This window comes from Benincasa hispida, chromosome 9, assembly GCF_009727055.1.
Source record: "Benincasa hispida cultivar B227 chromosome 9, ASM972705v1, whole genome shotgun sequence".
NCBI lineage: Eukaryota > Viridiplantae > Streptophyta > Magnoliopsida > Cucurbitales > Cucurbitaceae > Benincasa > Benincasa hispida.
The window spans coordinates 90,871,939-90,897,640 of NC_052357.1; the positions used below are offsets into that span (position 1 = coordinate 90,871,939).

The 25,702-nt window shown below is 38.7% G+C and overlaps 1 protein-coding gene across 2 annotated transcripts; it reads right to left on the bottom strand.

Annotated features, from left to right (window-relative positions):
• On the bottom strand, positions 1–25,399 carry LOC120085906. 2 transcript variants are annotated; one of them, XM_039042195.1, is made up of 10 exons: positions 25,096–25,399; positions 19,278–19,742; positions 18,946–19,111; positions 17,535–17,699; positions 17,402–17,435; positions 16,423–16,495; positions 3,674–3,764; positions 2,318–2,397; positions 1,872–2,217; positions 1–361 (listed from the first exon to the last, which is right to left on the bottom strand). In XM_039042195.1, the coding sequence occupies exons 1-9, from the start codon at positions 25,162–25,164 to the stop codon at positions 1,882–1,884; spliced, it is 1,479 nt and encodes a 492-aa protein (XP_038898123.1). In that variant the 5' UTR covers positions 25,165–25,399; the 3' UTR covers positions 1–361; positions 1,872–1,881. The 2 variants fall into 2 exon arrangements, with proteins under 2 accessions (XP_038898123.1, XP_038898122.1); XM_039042194.1 differs by having other exon boundaries at positions 17,402–17,699.
• Positions 25,400–25,702: the final 303 nt, after the last annotated feature.

Here is a 25,702-nt window from a genome sequence, read left to right on the forward strand (position 1 = left end):
TGAACTACAAAAACAAAATCGCATATCACATTCTCTCCCTGATAAGTGGGGATCAAACCATTCACATTGAAGTCGATAGTACAAATTTATGTCAGATGAGTTATGTGAATGTTCGTGTTGGCATCCATTAGAAATCTTGCTCGCGAGTTTGTTCCATCACCTACAGAAGAGGGAACAACTCAACAAAATAATTGTTTCAATTTCCAAACCTTTGACTCTAGCTTTCTATTGATTGTCTTTTGATTTCGCTACCATCTCCATCTGATGGCTCAAGCTTCTGGACATAATTATAAGCTCCTTTGCACGAATTTTTGAATCACTTCGTCTTATGAGAGAGAAATAAAATGGATCATAGGTTGAGCTGCGGTTGGACAAAGCAATAAAAACAAATAGTAAAATAAGGTTAAGATTGTAAATCTAGAGTCTTATTTCAATGGTTCATTGTCTTTTAATTTGTTCCAATGGATTCTTAGAATGAAATTCATATAAACAAATGAAATTTCTCGGAACATTTGTTTTTATTTGAATAGTAAAATGACTGCAATTAGAACGGAAGTGGATACAAATAGAAGTTATAGAACCATCCTTTTTTATGGGGTTTTTTCTAATCCATAAGTGTACAAGACAACTTGCTTGCACCTCGATTATGATTGTTTGACCCTACTACATTTGCTAGTCAAGAAAGCTGGAGGTTTTTGGATGGATAACAATGAACTAAAAAACTGTGCTCAACTGAAATTTGACCAGACAAAGTTTTCTACTTTTTTGCTAGCATCACCAATTTTTTTTCGATTTTTTTTCTTTTCCCCCTCACTTTCTTGCTCCCTTTGCACTTCTTGCTCTCAATTTTTCTTTATCACTCCCTCATGCTCTTGTTCTTGCTCACTTTCTTACTTCCTCTGCACATAGGTCCATTCGGCACTCCCACCCGTCTAATCAACCCCACCCTCTGCTTCATTGTGAAATGTGAGATCTAAACATTTCAGATCTAGAAGTGCCCTCGTTGGCGGTGAGAGGGTTGCAAATGGTAGAAGAGTTGTTGGCAATGAGAAGGTCAACAATGGAGGATGGGAAGAAGAAAAGTGATGGAGCAAGAGGAAGAGGGAAAATATAGCATTTGGAGAGAGTACTAGAACAAGATTCGAGAGAGGAGGAAAAAGAACTAAAATAAAATGTAAGAGTTTTTTTTTTATAAAAAATAAATTTTCTATAACAAATAAATTGAAAAGGGTTAGTAAACCATATCTTGGAAAACTAGGTTAAATCTCATTTGAGCCCAATTTTTTAGGTCACATTATCTAACTATCTATCTATCTATCTATATATATATAAAAGGGAACAAGGTTTTTCATTGATGAAATGGAAGATTTTTAGGTTGGAAGGATCTTTTGTCTCAAGATTTCTGAAGCATTGTTGAAGTCTCAGACTCCGTTGGTTTTTGAAGTTTTGGTTTTTTTCTCCCTACTTTGCATGGTCCTTGTTGTTACATATGGTTGTTCTCATAACTGTAGATTAAGTGGTTTTCATTCAAGAGCCAATTTGTTCCATTATGGGTTGTTTTGATTGTAATTGCTTTACTTTTTTGGCTTTGTCTAGTTAAGGACTTCTTTTGGTTGTATTTTCATCATTTTGGTTATTTTGTTTCTTTGTATTATGAGCTTGAGGTCACACTATCAAATAATTCAAGAAAACCAACACCATAGTTCAAACTCATTCCCTCTAAACTCTGTCATATTCGTGATTTTCATTGACCATTAAGCCAACTCATGCTCTGGACTAAGAGTGGTAAACACCATCCTTGGGAGACCAATTGATCTCACATAAAAAGAGGGGGAAACAAACCATTTTTATAGTCCCAAATAGGCACTAACCTTTGGCACCTCAGTGAGCTGTTGTCTCTGAATCGTTGTTCCTTGCTGACTGGTAACTCTCTGATGACCCCATATTTTGATTTTCAATAGCTTGCTGCTGGGAATGTGGTTGATGGCATTCTTGCTGCAACCGCTGCTCATGTTGTTGATGGTAATGATTGTCAATGTCATATGGCTGCTGTTGTACTTGCGGCCAACTCCTTGTTCCCGTCTGTTGATTGGCAGGTCTCAATTGTCGCCTTCTTCTCCACTTAAGATACTCTATAAGAAGTGATTTTATGCTAACAGTAAGCCCCAATCCGGTGATTGCAGAAAGGAAAACAGAGAGAACGGCGTTTACATTAAGCTGCATGTTGAAAGAAGAGAGAATAGTGGTTGATGATCAAGAGCATTCAAAATATTGAGACTAAAATAGGCAGAAAGCAATAGGAAATGCTTATACTTACTATTGCATAATATACGTGAGCAAACAGGATGACTATGGCGAACTGGAAACAGGCATAAGCCCAAATGTAAGCTCTGCTCGCTGCCAACATTGAAATATCAAAAAGATTATTGGGTAATGAAAGTACAACAAAGTCAGAACTTTTATAATCTAAGCAAGAATGAGAGACCTTATTAACAGGCTATCACACATAGCATGTGATGCTAATTAGAGAAAAATCGACCCAATAACCTTGGCAATTTCCCTATCGCCCAACTATTGAACATCTTTTTCTCCTTTTCTCGAGTCAAGACACAAACGAAGTAAAGTATTTTATTATTATTATTACTATTATTGTATAACTAGTGCACGTTCTTATCAAGTAGTTATTTGTATGTATCAACACCAGCAAAACACAATTCAAAGGTATGAGGTGAACCATGCCACCATACACCAGGCCTTTAGGCCGCTCTTTTTTGGCCTTGTTTCACCCCTTTTTTCATACAACTTTCGTCACCTATTAATTAGAGATAGAGAGAGAGGGTCAATCATGCACCATACCAATAACTCTCAAAAGAATTGGCTTGGTTTTTGGGATGAAAATATGCTAGTCGTAATGGAAGTGATTTACTAATATGTTTCCCCCTTAATGCCCATGTTTTGATAGTTGCGGCAATTGAGTACTCATAGAGTCACATTCCTATGTGAGTGTACTGTTTTGGTACTCTTGAGCTTATTTTCTGCAGTAGGGTACTGATGGAGCATTTCGCCAGCAGAGTCTTTGAGGGAGCATTGTTTTAGCATTTAAAAATCAGAAAGAGAGCATGTGTATCAGTAAGACATGTGAGAACTCAACTCACTGATTGAGTTGGCATCTGTCAGTAACCCGTGAGTTGAGTGAAGCAATGGGAAGGCTGCAATGGGCCTGCAATGCCCATTCAGCCTTGAATTTCCTCATTGGAGACCAACAGAGGAAGGCATGCCATTTTTGGGGGGGAGGGACACATGCAAGGCTACATCATTCCTCCTAGTCCTATCATGGTGGGGCCTATCCTAATGAACTTTTAGAGGTCACATTTCTTTCTACCCCCTTCTCACAATGTCTCAATTGGAGCCTATACAATACCCCAAATCTCAATTAATAAAATCATATACAGAACAAAATTACAAGAATCCCAAGTTGTTTTTATACAACTGATTTCATTTCAAACAATTCACTTTTCTGGAGCTTACAATTAAGGTGTTTACATATTCTCATAAAATAAACCTCATATCATACAGCTCCATAGATTCTTTCACCATTTAATTAGAATACAGAGTTAAGCAAGATAATGAATGCTGGAACGATGTAATATATTTATCCATAACAGTAACTGACCCATCGTGGAAACAGTCATAGATGAAAGAAGACCCAAAACACATGAAAAGGGCAAGGAAATGGCAAGTGCACGAGGACCCATGTCAGGTACCTGTTAAAACAGAATTCAATGGTGGAAATTAATTTGCTTCGAGAGATAGGGACTGAGAATAAGGATAAAAGAGCAGGAAGCACCAGCACCATGAGGATTTAAACATTAGAGGGAAAAAAGTGAACCAAAGCTGTGAGAAAAATTGTAGGAAATCCAAAAGCTAATTGCTAAGAAAGAGGGATTCTTTCAATATATACACAGTAGTTATCATTTTCAAAGGAAAGTCATGCATGCAAAAACGAATTTCCGTTATCATGTGCAGTGACTCCATAAAGGAGACTTCCAAACACTAGGAATCGTGATAGAGATTCCTTAGGTATTTTAACTGAGAGTTCTACCAACTTTGATGGAGTTCATCTCTTTGGATGGGCTCTACCTTTGGTAGATTTCATTTGATCAATAAAATTATTTTCTATAAAAATAAAAATAAAAACTAAAAACTAAGTTCTAGGATAATATTTAGGGAGAAAAGTAGCAGGAAAGTTGGGAAGAAAGCATCAACTATCAGCCTAACAGTCATAATATCTTTTGGGGTTAAAAGACACTTTTGGTTCTTCCACCTGCATGAAAGTAACAATTTAGTCCTTGAACTTTAGTTGATAAAGATTTAGTCCCTATACTTTTAAAATTGTAACGATTTCATCCCTATACTTTATAATTTATGACAATTTAGTCCCATCGTGAAAAATATTAGTATGATTTATACACGTGTAGATTGATAAACAAATCAAGAACCCACATTTATTTGTAAACTATAAAGATTAAGTTGTTACATAATAAAATTTGACACTTAATTATGATGAAAATTTTCGCAATAGGGACTAAATCATTACAAATTGCAAAGTATATAGACTAAATCATTACTTACTGTTATAATTCTATAGTTAGGGTTTTCCATTCTTGTAAATATTTTGTGATATTTTCCTTTTCTATGCTTTGTACACTTGTATATATTCATATCTTTGGTGAATGAATAAAGCATCTTGATTCTTTCTCAAACCTAAGAGTTTTACATGGTATCAGAGCCCTCTAAACGAACTTAGGGTTTTGTGAACCTTAGGGTTTGAGAATTTAGAACCCATTTGTGATACGTCTAGGGTTTTGTGGAGAGGTGAGTTTACACTTTTGCTCACAGTCGCCGTCTTCGGTTCGTTCGCCGTCGTTAGCCGCCGCTGTCGGGGAAAAAAAAACAGTTTTTTTTCGACACTGCCTAGTCCAACGAGGAGCCCAGTCGCTGATCTACAAAACCCCAAAGTTCGGTTACCATCTGACCAGCGCGTGAGGCTCACGCGCCGTTGCTCCATCTTGCCATCCATCCATGCACCGGCGCATGTAGGCGCGTGCGCCGTCATTTTTCGTCCGTCTTCTGTGGGTTTCCTCAATGTTATTGGCTCTTCTTGGTGGTGTGTTTGTTTGGGATATATAGATATACTCACTGCTTGTATAGACATCTCTTGAGTAAATTAGGGTTTAATTCTCTGCTGTCCGGTGTCTATTTTTTTTAGATAATGGCTGATAAGAAACCAGTAATGTCAGAGATTGTTCCTATGTTGTCAAAAGTAACTGAACACAAGTTGAATGGATCCAACTACTATTCATGGAGATCAAATCCAGGATGTGTTGTTTGCTATTATTGTTATAAACCTGGCCATACGAAACGTGAATGTAGAAGATTGCTGAATAAGGGTTAGAGGATGCCATCACCCTCTACACATGTCGCCTCTACTCCTGATAATCTTGACAAGTCAATTACGAATTCTGCAGAGGAGTTTGCTAAGTTTCAGCAGTATCAAGAGTCATTGAAGGCATCATCTTCTACTCCCATTACGACCATCGCAGTGACAGGTAACATTTCTAAATGCCTTCTTTCCTCCACGTCAAAATGGGTCATTGACTCTGGCGCTACAGACCATATGACAGGTAACCCCAATTTATTCTCTATCCTTTGTACATCTACCTCTTCACCTAATGTCACTATAGCTGATGGAACCTCCACTCCTGTTTTAGGATCAGGAACCGTCCATCTCACTGAATCAATTTCTTTGTCATCAATTTTAAATATACCAAATTTCTCATTTAATTTGATTTCGGTCAGTAAACTCACTCGTGATTTTTATTGTTGTATCTCTTTTTTTCCTGGTTATTGCTTATTTCAGGATCTTACGACGAAATAGACTATTGGTAAAGGGCGGGAATTTGGAGGTCTTTACATCTTTGAACCACAAACACCCACGGCCATCACATGCTCTAGTGTGTCGTCTTCCTTTAAAGAGCATTGTCGTTTGGGTCATCCGTCTATCTTTATGTTGAAGAGTCTTCGTCCACAACTTCAACATTTGTCTTCTTTCGATTGTGAGTCATGTCAGTTTGCTAAATTTCATCGTTTGAGTTCGTATCCTCGAGTCAATAAACAAGCTAATGCTCCTTTTGAATTAGTCCATTCTGATGTTTGGGGTCCATGTCCTGTTGAGTCCAAAGGAGGGTTTAGGTATTTTGTTACATTTTTCGATGACTATTCTCGTGTTACGTGGTTATATTTAATGAAAAGTCGTTCTGAGTTACTTTCTCATTTTCGTAACTTCCATGCTGAAATTCAAACTCAGTTTAGTGGTGCTCTTAAAATCCTACGGAGTGATAATGCTAAGGAATATTTCTCTCATACACTCAAGTCTTATTTCTGTCTCTTATACACATCTAGATGTGTATAAGAGACAGCCTCTACTTTCCACCCATCGTTAATGTCTATACTCAACGACAACCTCCTCCAGTTCCATGCCCTGTACCAAAGTCTTCTTCGTCATTGGATCCAGAAACGGGTGATGATATCTTCCTACTGCTCTTCGTAAAGGTAAACGTACATGTGCTCATCCTATTTCCTCTTTTGTTTCATATAACCATTTGTCGCCTTCCACATATTTATTCATTACATCCTTAGAGTCTGTATTCATCCCGAAAACTGTTCATGAGGCTTTGTCTCATCCTGGTTAGTGTGTCGCAATGGTGGAGGAGATGACTACCTTAGATGATAATTATACTTGGGATTTAGTTTCTCTCCCTGCAGGAAAGAAGGCTATCGGTTGTAAATGGGTGTTTGCAGTTAAAGTCAATCCTGATGGTTTTGTTGCTTGGTTAAAAGCGCGCCTCGTAGCGAAAGGCTATGCACAAACTTATGGCGTTGACTATGTTGATACTTTTTCTCCTATAGCAAAAATGGCATCTGTGAGGTTGTTTATTTCATTAGCTTCAATCAATCATTGGCCTTTACATTAGCTTGATATTAAAAATGCATTTCTTCATGGTGATCTTCAAGAAAAGGTATATATGGAGCAACCACCAGGGTTTGTTGCTCAGGGGGAGAATGGAACGGTGTGTCGCCTTCGTAAATCCTTGTATGGATTAAAGTAGAGCCCACGAGCTTGGTTTGGTAAATTTAGTCAGTGATTGAAAGCTTTGGAATGCGGAAGAGCAGGTCAAATCATTCAGTCTTTTTTAAGAGATCTGAGGGTGGTGTCATCTTGTTAGTCGTATATGTGGATGATATTGTAATTACTGGTGATGATGCTTTAGGTATCCAGTCTCTAAAGACCTTTCTTCATAGTCAATTCCATACAAAAGATTTGGGCATGTTAAAATACTTCTTAGGAATTGAGGTAATAAGAAGCAAGAAAGGAATTTTATTATCACAGAGAAAATATGTACTTGACTTGTTGAATGAAACAGGAAAGCTAGGGACTAAGCCATATAGTACCTCAATGATGCCCAACCTACAACTCACAAAAGATGGAGAATTGCTAAAAGATCCTGAAAGATATAGGAGGTTAGTTTTTTTTTAAAAGGAAACAAGTCTCTTTATTCATTAAGAAAATGAAGTGAGACTAATGCTCAATTTATAAGGAATTCATAAGGATCAGCAGGTGCACCCGGGCATCTCAACTAGGTTGACACCCCCTTAGCACTCCTCATCACATCCTAACTCTAGAAAAGCCTTTAAATTAAGCGATACAATGGGAAACAATACTTGAAATGATAACGAGAGAAACTGGAAAATCGTAACAAGAGACAACAAAAGACAACTAAAAACAAAGCAATGAGAACTTCAGAAAGCTGGAGAAAGGAATGAATGCCAATTTAGACTGATTTCTTGGCTAGAGTATGCTGCAAAAGATTTTGAGAGGGAGCACCAAAGAGAGGCTTTCAACTTGGCAACTTCAAATCTTGAGAACCATGGGGTTTCCTTGTCTTGGAAGACTCTTTGGTTCTGTTCAAACCAAGACTCTTTGGTTCTGTTCAAACCATAATTCAGTTAACACAGTCTTGACAGTATTGACCCACAGAATCTGGTGCGATTTCTTGACAGCCGGCCCTATCAACAGCTGCAGCACATTTAGGCTAAAATCTGCTCCAAAGGACCAGCTCAAATTGAAGATATTGAAGAGCGAAAACCAGCAACTTTGTGCATAAAAGCAGGTAAAAAATAGTTGTTGTTGGTCTTCCCCATTCTTCTTACACAAAACACACATATTGGGGGAGAGGTAGTGGGAGGCAAGCTTCTTTTGCAGCACACTTGAGAAGTTTAGGGATTCAAAAACCATTATCCAAAGGACTATGTTTATTCTCCTTGGACTTTTTGATTTCCAAATAGCTTCATAAAGTAGAGGATCAATTCGGGGGGCTTTGCGAAGGAAGTTGGTTAAGGATTTAACCGAGAAGGCTCCATTGGGTTTCAAAGACCAAACCTTTGAGTCCAAGGAATCTTGCACCTTTAGGTTAGAAATGAGACTTAACAAATCTTGAAATTCAGTAATCTCTTCATCTTTTAAGTACCTCCTAAAAGAGATGCTCCAAGAGTTGGTGGTGTGATCCCAATGCTCTCTCACAGAGCTGTTTGGATGAGTGGCCAGTCTAAATAATCTGGAAAATCTGGATGAAAGTGGAAGATTGCCCATCCAAACATCTAACCAAAAGCCAATATTAAGCCTATTGCCCAAAACGAACACCGACAGATTTTCCACCTTCAACCAAGCTCTTGAAATGCTTATCCATGGGCTTCTAAGGCAGCCCACTGCCTTACCTGAGGTGTGACCCCTGAAAATGCTACTGCCATGTATACTTTTGACCATTCTGCACCAAAGGGAAGAGCTTTCAAGCTGGAATCTCCAGCCCCAATTTGCTAAAAGAGCTAGATTTTTCTCTTTTAAGCCACCCAAACCGAGGCCACCTTCTTCATAGATTTGGTCACAAGTTCCCATTTGGCTAAATGATTAAGTTTACCCCCTTTGTGGCCTTCCCAAAAGAAATTCCTCAATATTCTTTCTAAGATATGCAACACTTTAATAGGAATCAAGAAGGAAGACATGTAGTAAGTGGGGAGGTTTGAGAGTACCGACTTACAAAGGGTTGCTCTTCCTCCTCTTGAAATGTTGTATCTTCTCCATTTATCAAGAGTACCTTGAAGTTTATCAATAACAGGCTGCCAGAAATCAATCTTTTTCGGGTAACCTCCCAATGGAAGTCCTAAATAGAGAAGGGGAAAGTGCTCTGCTTTACAATTGAACTTTTCTGCCCACTTATTCAGCATGTCTTGGCCAAGGTCTATACCACAAAGAGATGATTTCTCCCAATTAATTTTCTATCCAGAACACCATTCAAAAAGGTCAAGAGTAGCCCGAAGAGACTCTAACATATCATCATCATATTTGCAAAAGATAAGGGTGTCATCGGTAAATTGCAAAATTGAATTGTGGACTTGATCCTTCCCAACCAAAAGGCCTTCAAAACGATATTTCTCATGTAACCGGTTGATTAAGGCATTTAAGACTTCTCCCACAAGGATGAAAAGGAAAGGAGAAAGGGGATCTCCTTGCCTAATTCCTCTAGATACAACTATCCTTCCACGAGGCCTTCCATTGATAAAGATGGAGAATTTTGGATTGGTGATGCAACCAAAAACCAAGATATCCATTTTGAGTTGAAATTCTTCCCAATTAGGACTTTTTAAAGGAATGACCAGCCCACTCTATCAAATGCTTTCTCCAAATCAAGCTTTAGAAGCCATCCTTTTTTTCCTTTCGATCTATAGTCCTCGACTGCTTCATTTGCAATTAGGATAGGGTCTAGGATCTGTCTTCCCTCAATAAATGCACTTTGAGTGGGGGCAATTATGCTTGACATGATTCTTTTTAGCCTCTCAGCTAGGACTTTTGCTATTATCTTGTACAAGAGGGTAGTGAGACCGATTGGTCTAAAGTCTTTGACTTTCACTGCATCAGTCTTTTTTGGAATTAGGCAAATAAAGTTCTCTTTAATACATGAATTGAGCTTACCATTGTTGTAGAAATCATCAAACATTTTTATAAGGTTGTCTTTCAGAAGGTGCCAAAAATGGATGAAGAATTCTGGTGTGAAGCCATCCGGCCCTGGTGCCTTATTCCTTCCTAGCCCTTTCACTGCTAGCTTGATTTCTAGAGCAGAAAAACTTACTAGCAACTGCTCATTTTGACTTCTTGAGACTCTTGACCAGTCAAGGTTGATGGGAATGACTCAAGGATCGTTACTTGTTGAGTATAAAGATGAGTAGAAGGCCAAAATAACATCTTCAACATCCCGGGTGGATTTGGTTGGAATATCTTGATCATTAAGCAATTTTGCAATCAAATTCTTTCTTTTTCTGGCAGATAGGAATCTGTGGAAGAAAGAAGTGTTCTCATCCCCTTCTTTTAACCATTTTAGCTTGCATTTTTTAATGAGGCTTCTTTCTTCTAGTTGGTAAAAGACTAGGAGATTTGCCTTGAAGGAAAAGGCTGCATCTTCATCACTGACTTGAGGGAATACTCCCACTGTTAGAGAGTCTTTTCTATGAATTTCTGTTAATAAGTTGTCCTCTTTCATCTTCTTCTCTTTTTCATAGTCATGAAACCATTTCTTTAGGACTGATTTTGTTTCTCTTAAGTTGGTGGAGAGAGTAAAACCTGCCCATTTATGTTTTTTCTTCATTTTCAGACATTTTTCAATCAATTTACAGAAATCCTTGTTGCTCAGCCAATTGTTACAAAATCGAAATGGTGAAGGTCCTCATTCAAAAGCTCCTGCTTCTAAGGTAAGAGGGAAGTGGTCTAACATGGTTCTAGCTTGTCTTACAACCCTTGAATTATCAAAAACTTCTTCCCATGTGTTTGATACAAGAAAACGGTCTAGAAGAGATCTTGAAGCACCATTACCCTCCCTAGACCAAGTGAATTGTCCATTTGAGAGTGGAATTTCCAGCAGGTTGTTTAATCTGATGAACTTATTGAAATTATTCATGTCCTTCGTTGCTCTACCAACTGGATATCTCTCGTGCCTTCTTCGAATGTTGTTGAAATCTCCACCAATACACCACGGATCATCAAATTTCTCTGCCAGAGAGGATAATTTTGCCCACAATCTTCTCCTTTCTCGGTAATCACAAGAGCCATATACATTTGTTATCCAACAAATCTTTTTGTTTAACGTTTGACATTTGATTGAAAGGGAGAATTCATCTTTTGAGCTGCAAGAGACTAGAATTTTGCTCTCATCCCACATTGTGAGTATGCCTCCCGATTTTCCTTTAGCTTCCACCAAGTCCCAACCTACCTCTTTTGAGCTCCAAAGGCTTTTGATAAATGAGCCCTCAATTCTATCTTTTTTTGTTTCTTGGATAAGGACAATATCCGGATTGACTTTTTTCAGAAATCTTTTTAGAAGCAATCTTTTTGAGGAATCCCCTAAACCTCTTGTGTTCCAAGTAACTATCTTCATTAAGGCCCACCGAGGATTCTTCAACACTTTTCCCTTTGATCAAGCTAAGATGAAATCACACTCTTTTATGATGGAGTGTAGGGTCTGTGGTACAACTGACAAATTTAGAGGGGGGGTCGGGAAAATGCTTTCACTAACCTGTGAATGTTCATCCGGGAGGAGGAAGAGCTAACTTAGGGAGAAGTCCATGCCTTCTTGATTGTCATCGAGTTCTTTTTTATCTTCAACATCATTAATATCCGGCTCCTCACTGCTCACACTAGCCAACAAGTCATCATCTGAGTCTTGGGAGAATGGAGAGGGGAACATAAACTTATTACGGCTGGAAAATTGGCTATCTGTAGAGGTTTTATCACTTCAGGTGCAGTGTAGAGAAGGTTGGATAGGACTCTCCCTATCAGGCCTCAAAGTTTGAGGATTGGTTTGTAGGTTAACACAACTTACTTCAAGAATATCCGGGTTGGAGATGGCTGACCAAGGGTTTTTAAAGGATGTGTGCTTTCTGATGAAGTGTCTGGGAAAAGGTCGCAGCCCAAATGAATTCGATTTTGCAGAATTGTGATGCTTGAATGGCTTAATCCTTTTCACCTTTTGGAGCCGTCTGTGGGAGGAAGGAATAGAGATTGAAGCCTTCAGCTTCTCTGTGATAAAATCTTGAGTAAGAAACTTCTCAACTTGATTGGAGACGAACCGGCTTTCTGAGTAGAAAAGATCGGACCAGATTTCCCCGAATCAATTTTGGCGCCTTTGTGAGAAGAATTTGAAGGGTCACGACCCTCTGACTTATTTCCAATCAATAAATCATTTTTGGCGCCTTTTTTAGGGGAAGTTGAAGGGTCACGACCATTTGTAATTATTCCTTTAATTAAATCTTTGTCCTCTGCAGATGACTCTGAAGGTGGTTGCTCGGGAAGATCAAAAGGCTGAGGCGTGAGATATGAATGAGGGGGCGGCTCAGAGGTCGAGCGGCCTCTTGACTTCTTGGCCTTGGATTCCATCTCTCTCATCTTGCTTTCTTTATTATCCACAAAGACTCCTGGACTTCTAGAGAATTTAATGTTGCAGGTGGAGGGAAGTAGGAAGTTGAATTTTGAATTTAATGGATCACAATAAATGCCTTCATCACATTTAACTTCATTTATCCGAATTAAATCAATGGGATTTGTAAAGTCAGATTCAAATAAATCACCCCTGACCTTACTAGGAGGGCTGGATGTTGAGATATCTCCGAAATTCAAGTAGATTGATCCTTTTTCTTCATTTGATATTTCAATTGTTGTTGGGATAAAACCACAAAGATTCTCCTTTACTTTAATTTTGGCCTCTGAAACATTGATCAAATTAAGTGTTTCCATAGCAATGCTTTCTAATCCCCCAAAGTATTTTCCAATGGCCTCAAAGGTCTGCTTACACCAATAATCGAGGGGTAAGTTCTTGATAGAGATCCAACCCCCATAACCCCTGACATAAGTTGGTCTACCATGGGTGGAGTTGTTCCATCTTTCGAATTTCAGATGGAAGGAGCCAAATTTCTGCCACTTGCCTGAGAAATTATTTAGTTCATCCAATGAGTCTTAATCCATTGTTACCAGGGCATTTTCTGCAAATAGAGGATTGATAATAACATTAGATTGAAAGTGGTCTGAGTGCCTTACAAATATCAAGCCAATTATCAAATTGAAAAAGACGTGAGACAATCCAAAGGTTAGAAAAGTCAGGTTGGAGCACATCAGCTTGCTTGATCACCCATTGATGCTACCTATTCTGTTTTTTGACCACCGAAACAGGGGAGACAGGGAAACTCTGGTTCCTTGGGGAAGTCTGCGACTGAAGAGGGGATCTCAGTGATGGCTTGTCTATAGCTGAAGGGGGGATTTGTTCTCAAAAGAACACAAGTTTGATAAGGAATTCTTGAGGCAGCCGCTGACCATATCATTGAATTCTTGCCAGCCTGAAGTGTCATCCCCAAAAGGGATGTGAATGTTTTTTCTTCCTCCCGTTGAGGGCCAGACTGCACATTCTATGAACCAGCCCCTACTTTCCCGGAATTTGGAGAGGCAAATGACACACCGATCAACCCTTTCTTTAAGGAGGAAAAATTTGAAAGATGAACCATACAGTAATCTCTTCAAGTTACCCTCTAGCCATTGCGCCATTAGTGGAGAGAAAAGAACTTTTTGTCCTTTTTTCAAGTCTTCTATGAAAAATCTATTGCTCACTTTCCACATACAGAAGAAATGAACACCTATTTTGCAACTCTTCACCTCCATGGAGTCTGAGGCTGACTGTAGAACTAAAATACCAGCGTGGTTTGGTGTGGCAAGAGTTAAAAGCCAAAGCTGGAAAGCAGGGTTGAAACAAGGGAGGAAAGGAGGTCAGAGGAAGGGAGGGAGTCGGAGGGAGAACAGAAGGGGAGGGGAGGGAGAGGCGATCAGAGGGAGGGAAGGCTGAGGAAGGCATGGTGGGCTCCGGTGGGGTGGTCGGAAGGGGGGATGCAGGGGAAGGGAGAAAAGAAGGAGAGAGGGGAGAGCATTTTGTTTTTTGATCCCTCAAGATATAGGAGGTTAGTAGGAAAACTTAATTACCTTATAGTGACTCGACCCGACATAGCCTATTCAGTAAGTATTGTGAGTCAGTACATGTCATGCCCTACAGTTGATCATTGGGCTGCATTGGAACAGATTCTTTGTTATTTGAAGGCTGCTCCAGAACGTGGTTTATTATATAAGGATTATGGTCATACTAATATTGAATGTTTCTCAAACGCCGATTGGGCAGGATCTAAAGAAGACAGAAAATCAACCTCAGGGTATTGTGTTTTTTTTTGTGGTAATTTGATTTCTTGGAAGAGTAAGAAGCAAAATGTGGTGTCACGTTTAAGTGCAGAATCAGAATATAGAGCAATGGCACAATGTGTGTGTGAATTGATTTGGATATATGAACTTCTTGTTAAGTTGGGATTTGAAATCACCACACCGACAAAGTTGTGGTGTGATAATCAAGCAGCACTTCATATTGCTTCTAATCCAGTATTTCATGAAAGGACTAAACATATTGAAGTTGATTGCCATTTTGTACGTGAGAAAATTCAACAAGGGTTGGTATCTACAGGATATGTGAAGATTGGAGAACAATTGGGAGATATCTTCACGAAAGCATTGGATGGAAGACGTTTAGATTATCTATGTAACAAGTTGGGCATGATTAACATATATGCTCCAACTTGAGGGGGAGTGTTATAATTCTATAGTTAGGTTTTCCATTCTTGTAAATATTTTATGATATTTTTCTTTTCTATACTTTGTACACTTGTATATATTCATATCTTTGGTGAATGAATAAAGCATCCTAATTCTTTCTCAAACCTAAGAGTTTTACACTTAATAAAGTCGGAAGTGATGAGGGTGCTAAGGGGGTGTCAACCTAGTTGAAATGTCCTGGTGTACCTACTGATCCTTTTCGTATCCTTGTATTATGAGCATTAGTCTCACTTCATTTTCGTAATAAATAAAGAGACTTGTTTCCTTTTCAAAAAAAAAAAAAAAAAATCATTACTTACTAAAGTTCAAGGACTAAATTGTTATAAATTTAATAGTACAGGAACTAATCTTTACCAAATAAAGTTTAGGGACTAAATTGCTAATTTCATGAAAGTTCAAGGACCATAAGTGTTTTTTAACCTATATTTTGGTGTATTAAAAAATAGGGTAATTGCAACGAGTAGAGGCTAATAATTAAGTGTACAACAACAGTTTTAAAAAATTGAAAACATAGCAAAATCTAGAAATGATAGACTTTATCACTAATAAACTCTTATAAGCGATGGTGTCTCACTTTTTTTTTATTGAAAAGGAAACAATTCTTTTCATTGAAGCGATATAGTCTATCACTGATAGACTTCAAGAGTTGGATCTAAGTTTTGCTATATTTGCAAATCCTTTTGCATTGTGCTACATCTACTTATACCGAGTTATGTTTGCAACTAACCCAAAAAAATAAGTATGAAATTTAGGGTGGTCTTATCTTTCAAATTTTCTTATAGGGTTGTAATTTGGGGTGGTCTTAACAAGAATATTCATCAACCTTTGGAGGTGTATCTTTTGGGAGGAAGCTAATGCAAATAGTGCCCGCCACCTGCAACTAAATGAACTGGAATTCTGTTGTCTAAAATTCAAGCTGATCTTGGTTTTGGCTAGACTAGAGAAAGGAATATTCCCCATTCTAATTAAGTGGCTTTTGAGATCCTAACGGAGGCAATTCCTTTCAAAATGGTGCTATACAAGAAATACGGTATTGCTGGTGAGCATAGTTTATGGTCTTCTAAATGTTCTTAATAAGCATCCGGCTCCCTCTATAGTTGCCATCTACTTCAATTATGAAGGTTTTCCTTTTGGTGATGACACTGTCTGCTGCTGCCGCTTGTAATTCCATGCCATTGGTGGAGATGATGGTTAGGTTAAGCTGTAGCTGTAGGTGAAGAGGAGAGACGTAGAAGAGCTATTAGTTGGTAAGGAAGTGAAGGTCAGCCAAATGAGAAGCCCACCCCACTCAATTACTAACTGAGAAAAAAGAATGGTTGCAATTTGGGTCTATTTTGAATGCATGTTAGCCAAGAGTCCAAGATTAAGAGAGTGTCGAGAACTCACGAAATAGAGCCACAGCACCATAAAGTGACACATCCTGACTCCCCCATACTGGAGATGAGCTAGCCCAAATAGCAGCAAGAAGAGTGAAGGAGTAGATGGCATTCACATTCACGTGACTTAAAATATAACAAAGATAAGATCTAAAGTATCTGATTGACATTTGCACAACTTATTTGAATTAGAGTCGGTCTGATCATCTATAAGTATCATAAATAAGCGGAATACATCCGTACCAAAAGTTGCTCCAAAAAGCAGAAATATGCAAGCATGCTAACCAACACAAGCACCGGTATATTCTGCCAAATCCTATGAGAATGAAAGAAAGTGAGACAACGATTCCATTGCATTTCCTTGTATTGGTGCTAAAAATGCCTTCAAGAAGAATGAATATTATTAGATGAAAGAAAATTAAACACCACTTGTTGAAAAGAAAAATAAATGTGGAGTAATTTGGGACTCCAACAAAAATAAAAACCAAATGAATGATTACTCTACACACTACACCACATGCATTTGGGAGACCAAAATTTTCAACGTCTCTGAGTTGATGCATAAGAAATGAATAAAATATATTATCAATTTTTTCTATAAAAATCAAACCACCTTGATGCATAAGAAATGATGTTTTTCAATCTTAATTAGGTAGGTTAGCAGCAATTATACACAATTATCTCTTAAAAGCTTGTTTTCCCCTTCATATAATGCATGATATTTGCTTGAGGAGTAATCAAGCATTGAAAAACATCATCGGCAACAAATTAAACAAGTATCACACAGAAGTGTCAACTTCAACCAAAAGGTCAAAGGTTCAAACCTCCGCCTCACAAATTGTTTAAGAAAAAAAGAATAGCAGATTGTTTCGTGTTATTGTTCAAATAATCCTGTCTTTTCACTAAAATTCATATTCTATGAATTATCTGCAGTCAATGTTTCCATCATCTATCGTCTTTGTTCCCATCTCCCTCCCCAAACCTCTTTATCCGATCTACCTACATCTTCTTTTCTCCACTAAGTTCATATCTTTTTCTTATATAAATTAAACATTTATGTAAATTGGTCAAAACAACACTAACATTAACTGTCCTAGTCCCTTCTTTCCTCGAGAAATCTCAACAAACGAGCTAAAACATAAAAGAAGTTTAAATGATGACACATTATCTTCATGTCCAAATAAAAGAGGAAAAGATCTGTCATAGTAAGAAGCCAACTAACCTATATCGATTGGCTTCCCTCTGCTGCAATGTTACTGGGGGTCGTCTAATAACAGGGGGTGTGTTATGTAATTTTAATAAAGTCACTGGCAAGTTTTGAACATCCTGCTTGCAAATATCACAGATCTTGTTACCTTTAATGCTGAACCACTTAATTGCACACTCTTTGTGAGCGAGAGCTAGGTCTCCTTTGCAACTGCATTCCATTTTAAGAATATCCCCGCCTTCCACCAACTCTAAAAGACAGATCCTGCATACCGCTTCATCCTCAGGAATATCATCACCAGGAGGTTCACTTTCTAAGGCAAAAATCCAACTTCAGCATGTCAGTTTTAAAACTATAATCATCCAACTGCAAACATCATTGTCAATAGGTGAAAAGGAATCCCACAGAGCATTATGTCAGATGTTTTGCTTCTTGGGAATATTTGCAGTGAAGCAAACTAATAATAAGAAATTACATGGAGAGAATGATAGTTGAACACCAGGTATTTAGCAGCAAAAGGGAGCGGCATAATTACAGTCAGCAAACTGTTCCAATTTTAGGTTGGTTTCAAGCAATTTTAAGGCAGTATAATTCAGTGTTTAAATTGGCATCATAAAGGACACCAACATTGAGTTGGACACACACACACATGTTTGTATTTTTGTCTCCTTTTTCCCCATACAAAAATAAAATTTCTTAAATATTGAACTCTTCCAAAGTCACATCAAAAAGGTGTTTCAGCTATTAGCATACTAGTCCCTCCTTGGCCAAAAAGACAGTCAAAAGACGAACCTGCCTTCTAACAGATTACAAAGCTGACTAGTTCCTGATTAACAACCCAAGAAACAAAATATTTTTAAATATGATGCTTTTAAGAGGAAGAAATAAAAATAGCTCAACTTTGCTTATGTACTACATTTAGTGATTTGTGATTTAAATATTATCTAAATTTTAAAAGGTTTGTAGCATAAAAATAATCACCCTCCTCTAGTAGAGGATTTGAAGATCTAAAATCTCCCTTACAAGAGGGAGTGGGCTGGTCAAGAGTTTTACCATCTTGTTTTCAGTTTTCATCTCGTAATATTACTATTTTATGTAGGTAAATGTAGTTACGTAGTAATATAAGTCAAATCAGTACAGTTGTAACTGAACAAACCATTTACAGTTTTAATATTTTTATATTAAAAATTAGTTGACAGGTATGTTGCTTTAAGAATTCTATTACGGCAAAAATCATAAAAAGAAACTGAGCATCTAGGATATAAAACCTCTATGATATTTCTTGGAAGCAATCAGATGTTTCCATGTTTTTTCTCTCTTTTTTTTTTTTTTTTTAATCAAAATGAGAGAAGCTTTTATTTTTATTAAGTTTTCTTGGTCTTATTGCTAAGTTCTATACTTCTCGGTGATTTTGCAGTGAAATTGTTCTTTTCCATACATTTAGAGAGGCCGTGTCCTCAAAGTAGCCATGCAAGTAGAAGACAGAGAGGTTATCAAATGGGAAGGTGTAATTCACAAGAAACACCAAGAGTCACTATAAATTTAATTATACTATTTACCGATTTCCTTTGTTTGAGAAACAGAAGCGTCTCCAGCCCCTGGATATTGTGGACCTGCAGACACTATTCGAATTAAACCTACTGAATCTAATCGCCTTAAAACTCTAGGCTTAACATTCAGAGGAGCTGATAATGAACGAGCAATCTGCTGCTTGGCTTCAGTTTTCTGAAAGAATAACAAAATCCACTTTCAGAAGGAAAAGAATAATGCAATATTCACAAGTTGTAGGTATCAGGAGTGCATATCTGTACGCATTCTACCAGCAAAAAAATATGTGAATATTTACAGCTGTTTCATGAAATTTAAGAAATTTGAAAATGTTCATACTTACAAGGAAATCAGGTTGGCACTCCATATTTGTTGCTTTCAATGTCTCAGTATCTGAATTTGAAATTGGCGTGGTTGGTAAAGAATGTGTAGCTTTTGTAGATGAGGTGATAAGAAGTCTGCTAAGAGAAAAAGATCTCAGAGGAGTCGGCTTGTCTGGACATCTATTTGCTCGTTGGACCTCTGGTAAAATGGGAGTGATCATGTCACCATCTGGGAAAGATCGTTTTGCTCCAAAGCTTTTATGAGAAAGCAAGCTTCTCACTGAAGATTTGGTTTTTACCAAATTTGGTCTAGGAGGCAATCCTCCCCTACTAGAGCTAGCACTTGAGGTTGATGGACTATCTAACCTCAAAAAGGACGAAGAACTCTCCAGAGTCCTTACTGGGATTTGCAAAGAGGATAATTTGGCCCGTCTAAGCTGTTGCAATAAGGATGTTTCTATACCTTTTTCCTCTTCATCGTGTTTCTAAGGAAAAGCCAAGATCATTCTCAGTAAATATAATAATTTAGCAACCCAAGAATAAAAAAGTATGGATATGTTAAAGCAAATACCAATTGAACTAAGGCACTTAACCATTCAAAAATCAATCAACAATAGACTGAAATAAAAAAATGAAGATGTGTTTTAGCAAGTTAATTATTCCTTTTGTATTATTTTGTGCCCACATTGAAGGTCACTGTGTATATAAGTTGGAAGGGTGATTGTGCCAATATATATTGAATACAAAGTAAAAGAAAAGTATTCCTCCAAAATCCAAAGATTATCATTCTTCAACTTGGTATCAGAGCACTATGGCCAATGCCACACTCGCTGGAAGTTCCTCCTGTACCGAACCTGTGAAGTTCAGTACACCACTGTTGAATAAACTGCTTAACCAGCTCACCACCACAAAACTAGAATGCGGCAACTTCATGCTGTGGAAGACACTCGCGCTACCTATTCTACGCAGCTACAGACTCGAAGGACATCTTTCGGGGCAGATCCCCTGTTCTCCAATGTTCGTCCAAACAACCTCCAGCTCCCAAGTGATCAGTGATGACAGAGTAAGCCCATCAGTAGAGAGGTGCCTGAATCCTCAATATGAAGCATGGCTGGCCGTCGACCAACTATTGCTAGGATGGTTGTACAACTCGATGGCTCCAGACGTAGCCATCCAACTCATGGGATATGAAAACACGAAAGAACTGTGAGATGTCATCCAAGAGCTGTTTGGAGTTCAATCCCAAGCTGAAGAAGACTACCTACGACAAGTTTTCCAGCAGACACGAAAAGGGAGTCAGAAGATGAGTGAGTATCTAAAGTTGATGAATCTACACTCCGACAACCTTGCTCAGACCGGAAGCCCTGTCTCAACCAAAGCATTAATCTCGTAAGTTCTTCTCGGCCTTGACGAAGAGTATAATCCGGTAGTCGTGGGGATACAAGGCAAACCAGGTATTTCTTGGTTAGATATGCATTCCGAACTTCTTTCATATGAAAAACGCTTAAAACATCAAAAGTCTGTCAAAATGCATAGCTTCTTTGTCCAGAATCCTTCTGTCAATATAGGTTTCAACAGGCACATAAATGGAGGAAAGTCACAGTTCAATGCAAATCGGCAACAGGGAAACAACTCAAAAGGGAACAATCCAAACCACAATCCATTTAATGGACAAAATGGAGGTCAAGGGCATGGAAGAGGACGAAACAGTAACTCAAATCGACCAACCTGTCAAGTCTGTAGGAAATACGGTCACTCAGACTTGGTATGCTATCATCGATTTGATAAAGAATTTTCTCAGAACACCGGTCAAGGCAGAGGCAATCATGGATCGACTGGCCCCAACAACAATGCCATTGTTGTATTCACGGCTTCACAGACTTCCAACCCCTTCATGGCCACACCGGAAACAATAGCTGATCCTACCTGGTATATATATAGTGGAGCTACGAATCATGTTACACCTGATTACAACAACATCAACAATCCGACTGAGTATCGAGGTAATGAACTGGTTATTGTAGGTAATGGTGAAAAACTGCATATCTCTCACACTTGTAAATCTTACTTGTCTGATGGACGAAATGAGTTTATACTAAATGATGTACTATGTATGCCTAATATTGCAAAGAACTTGATTAGTATATCCAAACTAGCTCATGACAATGTTGTGGTTGTTGAATTTCACACTAATTGTTGTGTCATCAAGGACAAGGCTACGGGCAAAAAACTGCTGAAAGGGGAGCTTGACAAAGGACTGTACCGACTGAAAGGAGCTAAAGTACTAAAAGGCAATACAAAGAGAGGAGGACCTGCTCAATACAAAAATAATCACCCGACTGCACTTGTTCTATCAGGAATTAGGATAAATGTAGTTGAGTCAAGAGCTACCTGGCACAGAAGACTAGGACATCCGTCGACTAAGACATTAGACTATATCATTAGAGAATGTAATTTACCTTTCAAATCTAATGAAGAAAATGAATTTTGTGACTCATGTCAACTAGGAAAAGCAAGTGAGCATCAAACAAGTTTGAACTAATACACACTGATGTATGGGGACCAGCCCCAATCGCCTCTACTGACGGGTATCGGTACTATATACTATTCTTGGATGACCACAATAGATATGTATGGATATATCCCATGAGACAAAAGAGTGATACTGTCTGCATTCAATCACTTTACAAAACTTGTCAATACTCAATTTAAGTCGGGGATTAAAATGCTCTAGTCGGACAATGGAAAAGAGTATGACAAAATTCATCGCATTTGTGAATCAAAAGGCATCTTAATCAGGAAATCGTGCCCATACACCTCTGCACAAAATGGCCGAGCAGAGTGCAAGCATCGGCATATAGTCGAAACTGGACTCACGCTACTTGCACAAGCGTCTATGCCTTTGTCATTTTGGTGGGAGGCATTCTCCACAGCAGCTTACCTAATCAATGGCATGCCTACAACCGTACTGCAAGGTAAATCACCCGTCAATATAATGTTTGGTTCTAACATTGATTTCTTCAATCTCAGGACATTCGGATGTGCTTAACTACACTCAGAGAAATGTGTGTACATTGGACCTAGCTCACACCACAAAGGGTACAAATGCCTAAGTCCATCGGGCCGAATCTATACCAGTAGACATGTGAAGTTCAATGAGAACAACTTCCCATTTGCATCCCCATCATTTACCATGATCACCCAGGCGATAGACCCCATGATCCTGAGCTCTCATCGCTTAGCAAGATCGCCCAGACGACAGACCCAACAATCGTTGAGCTCCCATCGCTTAGCAAGATCGCCCAGACAACAGACCCAACGATCGCTGAGCTCTGATCGCTTAGCAAAATCGCCCAGACGACAGACCCCACGATCACTGAGCTTCCATCGTTTAGCAAGATCGCCTAGGCGATAGCCCCCGCGATAGCTGAGTCATTAGTTCCAAGCCTCCAAACAGTGCTCAATAGCCTACCTCAGTCACGACCATCACCACAAATGAATCCTACACCTATGTCATTTTCCGACCACGCTCAAAATACTAAAAGCCACACATCATCTCCAAGCCCTACATCATCCCACAATACAAACCCACATTCCTCCCCACCTTCGAGTTCCAACCAGGACTCACCATGGCCCACAAATCAAGCCAGCCCGAACCAACATGACAGCTCCAATATACCACCTGTGCCATATCCTCCGGACAACTTGTCCTTGGCTACCTCACCACAAACTGCCATCTCTTCCCGTCCCTCACGTGTCCCAACTCACCCCATGATAATCAAAGCAAAGGTTGGTATATTCAAACCCAAAGCCTAGATGACAAGCAGAGCAACTGACTAGTCTCAAACAGAGCCCACACGGATCCAAGTTGCACTCGCGACCCCTCAGTGGAAGAATGCTATGGATGTGGAATACTCAGCTCTCATGAAAACAAGACATGGACATTGGTCTCACCTTCTCCATCGTACAATGTAGTTGGCAACAAATGGATATTTCGATTAAAACAAAATGTGGATGGCTCAATACAACGGTATAAAGCCCGACTGGTTGCAAAGGGCTTTCATCAACACCATGGCGTGGACTTCTTTGAGACATTCAGCCCTGTAGTGAAATCTTCAACAATTCGGGTAGTAATCAGTGTTGTTGTATCACAATGTTGGTCCCTCAGACAACTTGACTTCAACAATGCATTCTTAAATGGTAAGCTCACAGAGGATGAATACATGTGTCAATCCCCTGGATATGTCAGCCCTCAATATCCGGACCATGTCTGCAAACTTGATAAGGCCATCTACGGCCTAAAACAAGCTCCACGAGCATGGAACACTGCCCTCAGCTCTGTCCTAACACAATGGGGATTCCATCAGTCTCACCCAAACATCTCATTATTTATCTATCGATCGATGGCGTCAGTAATATTTCTACTTGTCTATGTGGACGATATCATCATCACAGGTAACAATCCCAAACTAACTAAGCAACGAATCAAAACTCTTGATGTTCAGTTTGCACTTAAGGATCTGGGGAAACTCCGCTACTTCCTAGGCATACAAGTTCACTACATAGAGTCTGGTCTACTGATGACCAATCCAAATATGTGGATGACTTACTGCACAAGCTGAACATGACAGATGTGAAACCAATACCATCACCTAGTGTACAAGGCAGAAAATTATCCAAGAATGATGGTCAGCCAGTCTCTGATCCATATATCTATCGCAACACCATAGGCGTCTTTCAGTACCTAACACACACACGATCAGACATCACATATGCCGTCAACCAACTCAGTCAGTTCCTTCAGACAACAAATGATGTACACTAGCAGGCAGCTAAGCGAGTACTTCGGTATGTCAGCAGCACCAAACACTTTGGCATTTACTTCCAACCAAGCCCGAACTTAACTGTCTCTGCCTACTCAGATGCTGAATGAGCCTCCAACCTTGATGACAAAAAATCGGTTGCTACCTACTGCACATTTGTTGGAAACAATATTGTCTCATGGTCGTCAAAGAAACAGATTGTAGTCACACGGTCGAGTACAGAGTCTGAATATCGGGCACTGGCACATGCTACATCCGAAGTTCTCTGGTTTCAACTACTCTGTGAGATGGGACTAAAGACAAATGTTCGACCGGTTATATGGTGTGACAATCTGGGAGCAGGAGCATTAGCAGCAAATCCAGTATTTCACTCTCGAACTAAACATGTTGAAATTGACATCCACTTTGTTCGCGACCATGTCCTAAAAGGAGAGATTGTCATACCTATGTTCCATCGGGAGATCAACTAGTTGATTGCCTCACCAAACCACTCAACAATTCTCAATTCTACACACTCAGATCCAAACTGGGAGTATTTGAAGTACCCTCCAGTTTGCGGGAGATGTTAGGGAGGTAAATAATAACAGAAAAGGAAAAGGAAAGGTGGAAGAATATCCAAAACATGAGTCACCAAATCTGTTGTAAATTAGTTAGAAATGATTCCAGTACCACCAACCAAAGCAAGCCATGTGTACCTATTCTTTTATTCCTTTTGTATTATTTTGTGCCCACATTGAAGGTCACTGTGTATATAAGTTGGAAGGATGATATCAATATATATTGAATACAAAGTAAAAGAAAAGTATTCCTCCAAAATCTAAAGATTATCATTCTTCAACTTTACCGTCCATCCAGGTTGAAAAGTGCAAGAACGCATGGAACAACATTTTAAAATAATGCTCATATCATAAATCATGCTAGTGAGAACAGAATGCCGATGATAATTTCCACAAACGGATGGGATAAACGTAAGAATGTAGCTGAAGTATATCGTTTAAGGATTGAACAAAACCACCTCGGGATGATCCGGAAAAACTGAGGTCGATTCTTGGGTGCGTTGAGATCGAGCTGCAGCATCCTCCATCAAACTCCACGAAATCGATGAAACGAATAGAGAAACCCTTCGAAAACGATTGAATCTCTACCGGAAACAGGCCAACGCTAAGATGCAGAGACCCTGAAATTGAACGAATAACAGATACCTCGAAATGCAGAGCTGAATGGTGATCAAGGGCGCAACGGAAGAGAGTGAGTTTGTTGTAGATTGCAATGGGTTTTTTCTCGAGTGGCCATAAGAAACAAATTGCCCGCCAACCGTGTTAATTCTGTCGGGACTAGATTATTACTTTCCTTTTTTATAAGTTAAATTATTTTCAAATTCTTTATTTCAAAAAAATAACAATAAAAAGAAACAAGAGGTTAATCATCAATTTTGAAGTTTGAAGTTTAATTCTACATCATATATACGCATTATAAGAATATATATATATATTATTTTTATCTCTATATTTTAAATTTGTTTAAATTTAGTCCTTGTATTTTCAATTGTCCAATATTAATCCATGTACTTTCAATAAATATTAAATTTAGTCCACGATACAATGATTAATTTATTGTCGATT

Excerpts from the sequence above, each read along its gene's own strand:
- LOC120085906 (XM_039042194.1), bottom strand. The coding sequence starts at position 25,164 with ATGGAGGATGCTGCAGCTCGATCTCAACGCACCCAAGAATCGACCTCA. Across the intron at positions 3,765-16,422 it reads GCTTTTTGGAGCAACTTTTG|GTACCTGACATGGGTCCTCG; the intron begins GTACGGATGTAT and ends CTGTTTTAACAG. Across the intron at positions 2,218-2,317 it reads CTCACGTATATTATGCAATA|CTTAATGTAAACGCCGTTCT; the intron begins GTAAGTATAAGC and ends TTCAACATGCAG.